Source organism: Falco rusticolus, chromosome 9 (assembly GCF_015220075.1).
Source record: "Falco rusticolus isolate bFalRus1 chromosome 9, bFalRus1.pri, whole genome shotgun sequence".
In the NCBI taxonomy this organism is placed as follows: domain Eukaryota; kingdom Metazoa; phylum Chordata; class Aves; order Falconiformes; family Falconidae; genus Falco; species Falco rusticolus.
The window spans coordinates 41306678-41319905 of NC_051195.1; the positions used below are offsets into that span (position 1 = coordinate 41306678).

General features: G+C 47.6%; 1 protein-coding gene across 2 annotated transcripts in view; it reads right to left on the reverse strand.

Annotated features, from left to right (window-relative positions):
- Positions 1-13228, reverse strand: part of COL27A1 (collagen type XXVII alpha 1 chain) — a 159511-nt gene that overhangs the window by 100409 nt on the left and 45874 nt on the right. For both annotated transcript variants that reach the window (XM_037400496.1, XM_037400497.1), the window contains 5 exons: positions 12490-12534; positions 11536-11589; positions 9105-9149; positions 6703-6756; positions 5454-5498 (listed from right to left, as the gene is read on the reverse strand). In XM_037400496.1, coding sequence (XP_037256393.1) covers positions 5454-5498; positions 6703-6756; positions 9105-9149; positions 11536-11589; positions 12490-12534 — 243 coding nt within the window. The remainder of the gene's footprint in view (positions 1-5453; positions 5499-6702; positions 6757-9104; positions 9150-11535; positions 11590-12489; positions 12535-13228) is intronic.

Consider the following 13228-nt stretch of genomic DNA (forward strand, 5'->3'; position numbering starts at 1 on the left):
CCCAAAAATGGTGGTGGTGAAGCAGGGCTGAGGTTGAGAGAAGGCATTCACTGGAAAAAAAAAAAAAAAAAGTAGGAGAATAAAATAAACAAGTGTAGCTTATGTTGGCAGTCTACGCCTCCGAGAGCATTCTTGGTGGAAAGCGCAGACGTGAGCCCCTCCACAGGTGGGCGCGAAGGCCGGCAGGCTGGCTCGGACCCAGCACCGGTCCCTGGCGCGGTGAGAGTCACCCTAAAGGGAGCCTGGCAAACCCCTGCTCGCTGCCTTTACTCCACACCGCTACACAAGAGCCTTTGCCTTCTTCTCAGCCTAGACCTGGGACCGTGGCAGTTTCCACCCCTGCAAAGCAGGAGATGCCATCCCCAGCTGGATACGGGGCTCACGGTCCTGCTGCAGGGCTGCTCCTGTGCCACAGGTTTGCTTGCTGTCTCCCCAGGAGGCTTCACAGCTCCGTGACACATCCTTTTGATAAAGATTTCATGGCATTTTTAAACATAACTATCCCTCTATCTGTGGGGGCACAGCTCTCCAGGGCAGCCCTTCCACCCAAACACAAGCAAAAGTCCCCTGAAGCCCCTTCAGCCAAACATCACTGGAGCATGGCAGTTATTCATTAAAGAAGAGGTACTGTGAAATGCTGTTACCAGTTTCCCAAACCTCAACTTGTGTGGTGCAGAAGACTCTCGCTTGGTTCACTCCAAATGCAAGGAAGGGCCTCGGCTGCATCCAAAGCACAGAAAGGACTGGAGCAAGAAGGGAGGAATTGTTTATCGTCTTAGTCCCTACAGAGAGGAGCAAAATTTATTTTCTCAGCGATCTGTGGTTATGCCAGCCTTTCCAGACACATGGCAAACCATGTGCCCCCATTGTCTGTGTGGACGACAGCTGAGGCTGCGTACCTTGGCAGAGTCCCATGCACTTAACGTTCACCACTAAGTTATCTTAGCTGTACATCAAAAGGTTGGGGGAACCTGCAAAACGAAACCTTCCTAACCCAAAAGCAGCCCCGCTTTTGCTATCCGGTGTCTCCCACAAGGCAATGCCTTTTCACGCGATGCAGCAGCCCACCTATATTGGTGGGGAGTGCAGAGGTATCACAAGCACTTCTAACAATTTATCGGATGAAAAGGAAAGAGTATGTTGAGACTTGGTGTTCACTGGGAAGCAGGAGTTAAGACATTAACTTTGTAAGTCAACATGGAAGACGACAGCAGACATGAAAAACAGCCTGGCAAGAAAGTGCCGCCGCATTACAAGCTGAGAGCTGGCAAGGGGGACCCCGCCTGTGGTCAGCTCATGGAAAACGGATGCCAGATTCGGCAGCTTGCCACCACGTTGATGCTCACAACAAATACTGAGGCTACGTTAGAGTGGCTGCCAGATCTCTGCTGGCTCCCACAACCTCCACGCTGTGGATGATGGGCAAAGGGAAAGGAGACTTCTGGACTCACCTGTGTGCTGATCCCCAATACATAAAATCCACATGCTACCTTATAGCACCTCTTCCTTGACACCTGAGCAGTAATCCTCGGGATTTACATGCAAAGTTTCAACTACTAAACTCAAAGGAGAATCAAGCCTGTTATCCCTGTTTTGCACACAGCCAAGAACAGACAAACAAGTTGTCTGAAGCTGCATGCCACGGGGAGAAAGCAGGTCCTGTATCCTCTTCCCCCTCGTGGGCAGTCATCAAGCGATGCAGCATCTCCCCACCTTGCCCTGGCAGGCTTCAGCCACTCTCACAGGCAGCAGTGTCAGCCTTCCCGGCCACGCACCCTGAGCACAAACCCTCCCTCTATGCCTGCTGCTTACACAGCCTGCTCCTCCTGCCAGGCTATCCCCTCGGAGCAGCCCTTCACAACACGCTGGCACTTGCCACAGGCGGTGCAAAGCCCGACAGCAGAGCCTGTGTGTCAGGAGGTGTTTGCCTCCCTTCCCTGAGGTTAGCAGGTGGGCAGGAGCCCCCATCACGGCACCCGACAGCTGGTGGGACACAGCTGCGGATCGCTCACAAACATGAGCTACAGGACAAAAGAAAGAAGAGCAGCGATGAGCACAGCTAGGCAGGCAGGGAAGCCAAAATGACGGGTTGTGGTGTTAATGACTTGTTCATGCTGCTGTTCCCTAAACCTTTCAGCCCTGGGGATGGCCTGGTCCTGTGCTGCTTGTGTAACTCCAACTGATGGACCCTTTGGGCTCGGGCTTTTCTTTCACAAGGTATTTGCAAGGTACCTGACACGGGGCATGGGACCAGCAGCACCAACAGGTTCTCGGAAAAATATAAGGAAATCTCAGCTGTGTTTGTCTAAATTATTAATAGAGCTCAGACAAACCCAAGAATTACTAAGTATGCCTTGGAACTGAACTTTGCTCCTTCCTTTCTATCTCTTTTAAAATAATACCACTAATAAAAGACATTGTAAGCAAAAATCAGGCATAAGATAGCACAGCTGGTAAAGTATTGATACTCCACAGGAAAAAAAAGATATAATCACATACCAACAACAAAGGTGAATGAAAAGAGAGCTCAAAGCTCTTCAGATACGTTTCCTGAAAGTTTGCCTTTAAGCATCCTTCTCTAACAGGGCTTGAGAAGGTCTGAAAATATTACGCTCTATTTAAAGTTTAATATAACCTGCAGTGCAGACATTTCTGATTGTAGCTACCCATCTCCCACAGTGTGAGAAAATCATATCGCTTTCAGCTTTGCGCTTCTTGACTGATGCCTAGCTATAGCTCCTCTTCCTGTGGGCCAGCTCCCTCGGTGCCAGTGCATCTCCTTTCTAAGGACAAACCAGGACTGGTACTTTGCCTGTGGATGCCAAGATAGCAGGTAACAACAGCTTCTCCCATTCCTTCTCCCCCGCACAGCGCGGACCACAGCCCTGCTGCCCTCACAGCAATGAGGCCTTTATGAAATCCTTTCCCCGCCCCCGCCCCCCCCAGCCTTTCAAATGAACACCATAAAAATCCACAAAACCACCATAAAGAGCCATTCTTTTCAGCCACTGCATTGGCAAGGCTGAAGGTTTAAGCAACCAGCTGCCTTAGCTCCAGACCTCCAGCCTACCTCTAAACCAGGCAGCAGACCTGGAGATACAGACTCACATTATTTCAGTTTCCCTAGTGCATTGTACTTCAACCACAGCCCCCAGCCCTCTCCTCGCTCAGGAGCTCGGCAGGGCCGTACGTTAGCAATGCACTCGCTCGCTGCACGATGCAGCAGGGCGGGAGGTGGAGCCAGATGCTTCCACGACAGATTCACTATGTCCCTCACAGCTCTGCAAAACTTAACTTCCCTGGAAGGAATTCAAGATCTGACTCATGTCCAGTTCTTCTATTTTAATCGTTCCCTCTTACATCATTCTAGGAGGCCCATGGTGTCACATGCAAACTCCCCCTGCCCCCCCCACTCCTACTCTGCTGAGCACTTAATCTGTTGCTGCCTCTTACCCCAAACAAAACCAGGTAGAGGAATATATTTAATACCAACTCCTTCCCTGTTCTCCAGAGCACTCACCAGCTTGGGATGGCAGCTAGTAAGGGCTTCCAAGAGCTCTCCATTGCAATGACAACACTGAAATAGAACAGGAACAGTAGCTGCGCCAGCAAACCTAGCAGCGTGGGGATGCGAGAGACCGGAAAATCACAGCAGGCTCACTAACACTGCAAACCAGCTGGGAGACAGCATGGGCCAGGAGATAAGTGTTGGGAAGGGAACCAGGTCAGCTGGTTCCTACTTTCCGCTCTCCCAGTGACTTCCTGAATAACCCTGGATGTCACTTAATCCGTTTGTTCACGCTCAGAAGTACAAATCATCAGCATCGGTCCATTCAAGATTTCTTATTAAACCAGGTATCATAAGACGGGGATGGAGCCAGAACTCTCTGAAAGAGCTGAGTAGAACAAAGGTGCTCATGCACAGCCATTTAATCCCTTCTCTAGATCCCAGCCCAAATGCCTCCATGGCTGAGAGATTCCCCACTGATCTCAGGGGAGCCCCTTGTTTGTAACAGTGACCGCCAGACAAAAGCCCTTGCCTGGAAGATTGCACATGCTAGCCAAACAACAGCTGGAACACTTTGAGCCTCCAGCGTGCTCTGTGCAGGAACAAGGCAGAGAGCAGAAACCCTGCACCTAACGACAGTTGCTTTGTTTGTTTTACTCTGGTCAATGAGTCATCGTTACATCGATGGACTCTCTGCAATTATTCATCACAGAGGTTTCTGGTGCAACCAGTGGCTTACAAAAAAATCTAAGATCTGTACAGATTTCCAGTACCCCCCCCCAAAAAAAAAAAAAAAATCTGCTTGATCTCCCCCCACCCTAAGGAGAGAACAGCCAGGCAGCATGAATGTGGCACTGTCGGGATGTTTGCATGGCTTTTACTGCAAGAACGCCAGCGAGCGGTAGGTAGGTGTGGGACTCTTGAAAAGCATGTGTTCGCAAGCAGGGGTGACAAGGGGAAAGCACTGGATTTTTCTGTGTGTGGGTGAGTGGACATTTCACAAGGAGCCTGTGAGTGCAATGGTGTCAGGAGATCAAGAGAAACTCAGGCTAACGTGAATGACAAGGTGCAAAGCCATGAGACACACCAGAGCATGAACATGCCTGATTGCTGACTCCTGCAGCAAAAGACTTTAGACATTTTGTTAAAGGAGGCACACAGAATTGCTTGGAAGAAAGCTGATGTGAAAAAGGCTTTCCTTTCCCTGTTTCTTCTGCTCATTTCAGCACTTTTCTCACCTGCTTTTGTTTCGCCTTCTGCTACAGTCAGCACAAACCCCGTTCTAGGCAGCTCTCTCAGTTTGCACCTTGTATCCAGCCCTACCTGCAAACACCTCTTCCTCCTGACCCAGCTCTCCAATCTCCCTGGCCTCCTTGCTCCTCAAACACGTCTTCCCCTGACCTGTCACTGCTTTAACTCTGTACCACCACCAAGGACAAACGGGTTGCTACACAAAAGTGCACCTGCATTATACAAACCAGGATGGTACCAGGGTTGGAGACAATCACAGCAAAAAGAGGTGACGGTGAATGGGACTGGTGGGAGTGCAGAGCAGTGGATGTAACAGAGCGAGTGCAGACACCTGGGGTGCTCCAGCCACGGTGGGGAATCAGCAAGTGCATTCAGGGAAAAGGCTGGCCAGAGAAAGGACAGAGGGGAGGACATTGCAGAAGAGAATCTGAGAACCTTTAAGATCCAAGGGACCATGGAGACAGTGCAAGAAAGAACAAAAATGTCTGTGAAGCATGCGGAGCATGGAAGAAAGGAAGAGAACAGTATGTGTCTTCAGTATTCTTACTGCTTGACAAGAGATACACGGAAAGGTTTGTTTGATCTCCCCATTTAGTTCCCATCAGAAGATATGAAGGGATCCAGCCAAAAGCCAGATGTTTTGTTTTCAGTTTCTTTCAACAAGGTCTGCATAATAGATGAGGAAAAACTTTACCGGCCTACCCATCTTGCCCCTCTTCCCAGGAACTCCAGGGATCCCCTGCAAGGAAAACACACAGAGAGAAAAATAAAAGGTCTGGTTGAGAAAGCAAACAGCCAACCAACAATAAAAAACAAAGCTAGAAGAGAAAGGGGAATGCAAAACAGGCTAATGACTGCGGCATTGTTCAGGAATCAGAATGTCAGCTGCGAGTGCAGAAGACAATTAACCTTCACCCACTAACTACGGCCCTCCCTGAGGACACACACAGGCAGCGTCCACACCCAGGGCAACTGGCTGGAGCTGTGTTTAGCAGGAGCAGTCATTAAGCTACTGGTCTGGAACCGAACGAAGGCCACCGCCAAGGCACTCGCTGGAGAACTTCTGTTTGTGTTTCTTATTTAGTTATACGAGCACTAAATCAGCGACTCTAGCGCGCAGGGTAGTCCCCTCCCAGGCAGGCACATGCACACTCGCTCCCACACACTCCTGGGGCCTCTCTTGTTTCTGGAGCTTGTGTTTGAGGGAGAAAAAGCTGGAATAAAACAGTCTTCATCTTACAGCAACCTTCCTTAGGAGCTCTTGCAGTGGGAAGAAGGGGTCCTTGGATGGCTAGAGATCAGGCAGATGGGGGGACGTGGGGGAGAAGAGCAAAAAAAGCAAGGGTGGTCTTGCAAAGCTCTGAACACGTGGGTTTGGAGAAGGCACAATGAAAAGGGGGGGGGGGGGAAGGGAGGACACACGGAAACGGCAGCCACAGCTGCCCGTCCACAGGTCCCTCTCCTGACTGCCCAGCTCGATACGACTGGAAGGAAAGCCCACTGCCAGAAAGCCCCAGGCACTGGCCTTTCCAAGAGCCGGCTCGTTCCAGACATCTCCAGCTAGACACCCAAAATGCTGGGACACTGTGGCTGCAATGTCACTCCTGTGGGGGCAGGGAATTTCCACATACATTTCCCCCCCTGTCCCATCCCACTAAGATCAGCTATTAAGGGGGAGGAGGAAGGCAGATTTTTAAGCAAAGGACAATACAGAAAAACTCCTCCCTACTCAACAGTGAGCTCTGATGGCTCTGCCTGAAGCCTAGGTTTTCCTGAGCTGAACGTCAATGTTATACAGGGACACAGGTCTTCGTGCAAGGGCAGAAAGAGGCTAATGAAGGCATGGTTAAACATTCGGCATGCTTGCCGAAGGAAAGGTTACAATGAGCTCTGAAGAACTGTACTGAAGCAACACACCAAGGTTTTCTTCGCAAAATACTCACTCGTTCTCCATCACCCCCTGGTAGCCCAAATAATCCTGGGAGACCAATATATCCCTAAAGAAAAGAGGAAATAATTAGTCAGATACATTTCTCTATTAGCTAGCAGGCAGTCTGTTTTTCCTGAGCAGCAGAGCATCCTCCAGCGCTGGTCAGTGGCAGCATGATGAAATAAACCTTGAGGCAAGTGTATATGCCCATGGACTGCATGGTGCTGGCTTCCACGATGTAGTCCAAGGGCACATACCCTCACACCAGGGATCATGAGGACTCCAGGCAGGAAGAGGCCAGCAAGAAGGAACCTTACCTGGGCTGGCTCTAAGTGTACCTGAGGGAAACGGAGCTTTGTTCAAAGTTAGCAAGAGCAACAGCAGAAGCAATCCATGAGCCTACACCTCCTTTCATCTCTCCAAGGGCTCTTTTCCTGCCTTTCGCACTCATTCCAAACTGTGCTGTGAAAATGTCCTGTTGCACCGAGCCCTTTCTGCTTGTGTCACTCAGTGGTGGCACACTGCAGCTCCTTCTCACCCAAGCACCAAGTGTGCCAGGCTGCCGACCACCCTGCTGCTGAGGAGGAGCAAAAACCGTTCTGCCTCGAGCCTTTCGGCAAACTGCTGCAACACCAAGACCTTTTGCAAACACACTGGCAGCCCAAGCAGCAAGGGCCCTGCCTCGGCAGGGAGAGGCTGAGCATGCTGCTCCAGGCTCTTCGGGTCGGTGTAGGAGGCTCAACCAGTGCGTACACACAGACCTCCGACACCCAGCTACAAAGGAGCCTCCTTCGCACCAGCGTGTCTCACACAAAACCTGCTCCTTTCATCCGCAGGCGTCGCGTTTTCAAGGACGCGGCGTTTCCCTACCGCCTGGGGATCCTGCTCAGACAAGACATGCTGCATAAAATGCTACATTCCCCTGCCCTTGCAACAATCAAAGCCTTGTGTTTAATCCTCTTTGCTCAGCAGTTAGCACAAAGTTACCTTGTGTGTTGGTCCTTTGCAAAGGACTAATTTGTGCCAAACATGCAGAACCAAGAGGAAGTGAATTTCAGCAGGGAGCCCACTCACAGTGGCACCTCACTGTTACAAGAGCCAAGTGTTAACACTGATTTTCTCTCATCTTTCTTTCTCCATCATCACTAAATCTCCTACTGTCAACCCCACCAAACTTTTTCACCAGTCCATCGCTCCTTCTAGGGATAACATGTAGCCAGGCAACACGGCTAATGTCAAAACGATGCCTTTGCCTCCCAGATCCCAAGACAAAGCAGGTAGCTCCTGAACTACTCCCTGCAGAAGCAGAAGCAGAGGTGAGGGATGGAGAAGAGCCCACAGCTGGCTCCCTCAACCCACAACGTGCACCTTAGTGCTCAGTTCTGATGGACTGCAGCTGAACTGAAAAATGGCTTTCTCGGGTAGCTATCGATATTTCAGTCCTCAGCACTCAGGGCTGCAAAGTGGAAAGTAATTTTCAAGTCTTACATTCTGCACATCTACCACATGATAATTACGTGAAGTTCTGGTGAGGCCAGCGAGACAGATGGACCAGGGAAAACTTCACCACCTGCAGAAGCCAGGTGAGCTGCGCTATCTCAGATCTGCCTCTCTCCTGCAGGACATCGAACAGGCCATCTCCCCTCCCAGCTCAGCAGTGCAGCTAGCTACAGGGCCAGCATTTGTTTATTCCTTGCAGTTTGCCTAGTGATGAAAGCCAGCTGGTTGAATTCACTGCATATAGAGAAAGTATCACATGGTAAAGAAATGGGGGATTTTATTGGCTCTGAATCTCTTTGTGATTTTATAATTGCAGGAAAAGAACAAAACGTGATTAACTAGAGTCTCAACTGGTAAAATAAAATAAAAATAAAAATTCTTTGCAGTGAGAATGAACCCCCAGCAATTCAATTTGGTGAGCAAAACCAGGCAGAACAGAGATATTAATGTTTGTATTTGCACATGGCTTCAAGATGCTGGCTTGCTACTCTGCATAATGATATAAATCACTCCCAAACCCAGGACTATACCCAAAAGAGCTCATATTCAGCATGGTCGAAGACCGCTGAACCACACTTAGTGAAACTAAAGAGGCCTTTGGGAGATGGGGCTCACAGAAAGTTCAGACTTTGGTCTTTGGTAGGAATTTCTATGCCATTCTTTCCTGCAATGTGAGCTCTGAAGGGGTTGGCTTCGTATCATCAGCACTATTGGTGAACTTTCATCTTGGTACATATTCCATGTTTAATTTTAAATATTTAGCAGTGTTTTAATAAACAAGCAGTGCACAGTTCAAATCCCCTGAATTCAACAAATTAAAGCAACTAGTCTCAAGATTGCAAAATTCAGCATAAAGATTCTTGAGAAGCCTTTGGTAAAAACAAGCAGAGAAAAGACAAATGAAAGGCTGCTTACCCGACTGCCCTTTGGGCCAGCTTCCCCTATGGGGCCAGGTAAACCCTACAACAGAAGGGAAAAAACAAAGACAAATGTGGACAGGCTTTAACTTAACCCAACGAGCAGTGCCAAATCCCCAGCACCGTCCCTGCGTGGTCCTGCTTTCAGGGCCAAGTCCAAGGCCTATCAACTAAGGAGAAAAAAGGACAAAATGATACAAATAACAAATCTCCCATTGTTGGGGAGCTGAGGCTCTGCAGAACCTGAAACTGCTGCACATAGTGAGCCTTCCCCGGGGCTGAAGTCGAGATTTCTGATCATAAAGACCGAAAGAGCTAACGCAGCAGGGTGCACGGAGGTTGCGTTACACCTCCAATGCGATGTACAGTGATGCTCTGTACCCAGCAGCTCTCGAGTCATTTTCCTGCCTAAGTGAACACACACACAACAAATGACAAATGTATTTCAATACCTGTTTAGGGAGCACAGGTGGGCCCTGATGTAGTGAGAAAGCCTCTCCAATTTCTACAGCTTAGAAAGTCACTTAGCAGTGCTGGAACTGCAATATCTCTATCCCTTTGCAGCATCAACAGCTATAGAAAGAACTGAAAATACATTCCCCATTCTACTGCTATGCCTATTGCTGCTCACTTAAAAGTACTGTGAAAAAGAACCCTGTAAAAATGCATAATGAATTTTCATGTTTATTGTCTTCTAGCAAGTTTCCAGGTCAATTTCTTTCTAGTTCCAAATGTTGTCGGGCTTTTCTGGAAAAGGGGAAGAAAAAAGAAAAAAAAATAAAAAAGGCTAAGCCCACATTTTCTTTAGCTGGCAGCACTGCACACTCAGCCTGGGATGTGAAAGTCAGGTTGTGCCTTTCCTGGCTCATGCACCATCGCCAAAGATTTCAGCCATCCGGGTGAAGTTAACAATTCTGCCTATGATGTGCAAATCAAAACAGAGCCAAGCTCTCTCTCCCATCGTGTGGCAGAGCCAGCACAGCTGACAGCAGTAACAAGTAGTAAAATCTCAGTAAAGTAAACAGCTCTGATGCTGGATACACACCGCATTCAGATATACTGAAAAAAGGTGACTTAAAGAAAAAGAAAAAAAAAGAAGTCACTTTCCTGACCCAAACCACATTTTAAGAAAGCACTTTTGTTCTTCCTATGTCGGGCACAAATATTTCACCCTGCTTATCTGATGGGCACAACACTGCTGTGAAATGTTAAGCAGCGTTCATTAACCTTGTATGTCCAAAACAGCTTGAACTTCTCCATATTGGTCATATATTGGTCATATAACACAGATTCTTTGGTATGCAAATCTTGAAGAGCCTTTCAGAGTATGAACGGAGCATTTAGTCAGGTGTATAAAGCTCTCCTCCAGTCCTACCATCTGCACTCCCCAGTGTGCTAAGCAAGGTATCAACTTAATTTTCAGTTTTAAATGGATCATACATTATTGATAGTTTGAGGCAGGGGGATGCAGACTTGTTCTGTACGTCTAGTTCACATTGCACAGCTGCGTAAAAACACACATACAAACTCATGCCAAGTCTGAGAGACCCCTGACAGGCTGCTGGGGTCTTTGGCACCCACCTGGCCTCTCCGCCATGCACTGACAGATAAACGGGACGGAACCCAACAGTAACGTGTTCATTTCAGAAAACCATGACAAATTCATTTCACTCTAAAACATTACAGGGCCAGGTCTTCTGCCCTCTAACAGATTCCATTTAGGGTTTTACAAATTCTTCCTCTTAATTTTTCTTCCTACTTTTCAGTATCTTACGTCAGTAAGACAATAAAGTATCCAAACTTAATCTCCACTCCTCCGTTCCTAAAGTCACCATTTTTCATTTTTTTCAGAATGAAAACAAAGACTTGGTTTTCTTTCATCATCTTTTCTGCAGCTGCAAATATTATGTTCTATATATTTATGGTCCATGCATGATTTTATATGTGTGTGTATATATATATGATTATGCTAGTGAAATTTACTAGTGAGAGGGCATCTAAATAATTTCTTTAAGTAATATACCTTTTGCTGTCTCAGATTTCTAACTTGTTCAACATCAGATACAAAATGTGCCTAAAAGTGACGAGAATCACCATTCTGTGATTCTATTAGCAGCTTGCAGGTACGTTTCTCTGCTCTGCTGTTTTGGGTTTTCCTCCCCTGCCCTGTTGTTATATTGAAGCAAAAATCTGTCAGATTTTGCTATAGAAATTCAGGTTTTATCTATCACAAGCATAAAATACTTTCTAACAACCTTAGTGCCCTCAGAGTTGAAAGACCATGTCGTTGATACAGCAGCTTGGGGAGGGAAGAAGGAAAATATTCAGACGTATTCTAAAGGTCTGCACTGTCTTTCGTGGGGCACGTACTCAGCTACCTGCACACCCAAATCCCTAGTCTGTGCACAGCACGATGAGATTTACTGCACCTGCCTGCCAGGATAACCTTTGGCACCTGGGCTTCCATCTGGTCCTCGTTCGCCCTTCGGAAAGAAAAAAAGAAAAGGCACAGAAGGTGAATGTCACACTTGGGAAGCCCTTTTAGCTGCTTCATTCTTTGAGCTGGGGGCTAAGGAGGGTGGAACAGATTAACCTGATGCAAATTTATAGAGAATAAGAAAACATTGCAGGTACACAGTGGAATAAATTAATGAGGGGGGAAACACATAGAAGCCAAGTCAATAGGATCCATGCATTAAGCAAGTGTCGCTATTTCTCCTCCTCCCTCCATCTGCAGTGAAAGCAGCAGATAGTTTGAAACAAGGAGGCTAAGAGAAGGTGTAAGGCTACATCTATATCTGGCATATGGAACCGTTTTACTGGTGAGGAAATTCTGCCAAAATTCTTCAGAACTAAATGGATTCATGTATAATATCCTTTAACATCATTGCTAACAGGGCCTGCTATTCATTGCCTTTTTTTTTTTCTGAACTGCAAACATCAGACTTAACCAAATAAAAAGGGGGGAGAAATGGGGAGAGGGGGAATCGGCTTTGGGAGGGGAATTACATGTTAGTACTTAATATGATGTGGTTAGTTAACTCCAGACGAAATTAATGTAAAAGGAGAAATAAAGGGGGAGCAGAGTAAGCTGGTATGTCTTCCACCATGTAAACTTAACATGGCTGAGCAATAAAAATCAGAAATTAAATTTAGAAGCTCTGAGGCAGTCTCCTCCCACCAACCTGCTGATGCGCAGCCAGCCTACGCGCACAGCTGCCGGCAGTACGGGAGCTCACTGCGCATCCCCCGTGTGTCCCCGGCTGCCCCTGGAAGCAGCTGGCTGTCCACACCGAGCGGGACGTATGGCATCCAAACCAGCATCAGAGTCAGCAAATCCACCCCTCGTTAAAGGTCCACTGCTGGAAAGTGGGAAGACTCACCTGGTGTCCAGGGTGGCCTGGTGGTCCAGGGTAGCCTTTATATCCCTGTTGAAATAGGATGGAGGAGATGAATATGAAGGAAGGGGATGGGGGGAAAGGAGTAATAAAATGTTCTGATTTTGTTTTGAATTCCTCTTTGCAGGGGGGAGTAAAGTTCTGAGGAGAAGCAGGTTTTAGGTATGGGATAGCACTGCACAATCAGGCTGTGGCAGCAGCAGCCCACACCCACTGGGGTCTGCCCTTGGGGGTGGTCCAGCAGGACGCTCCATGAACAGACCTGGACTTGTATCTACACTCAGATCTGTCTACTTGTAATCTACACCTTTAGCAAAGTGATCCTTAATCCTTGGGAAACCACAGGCTTGTAGGATGAAATATTGGCTTTGGGCCAGTTGGGGGACTACACAACATGAGTCACATTTCAGAGTGCTCACTTTCACTTCAGAACTTGAAATACCATAGGAAACATCAAAATAACTGTTTACTGTCATGGGAAAGTTCAGTTTTGTTTTTAGCTTGAATTTGTCTAGCTTCCAGCTTTTCTAATCTAATTACTACAAGGTACGACAAGATTCAGAGTCTTTCATTATGAAGCTACCTAAACCAGGGAGCAAGCCATCTCTTAACCTGCTCTCTCTCTGCTGAATTAATTAGAATGAGTTTCTTAATCCAGCTTGTTAGCTGGCAAGTGTTGCAGGCTTCAAATCATTCTCACAGTCTTTCATAAACCTGCTTCAGT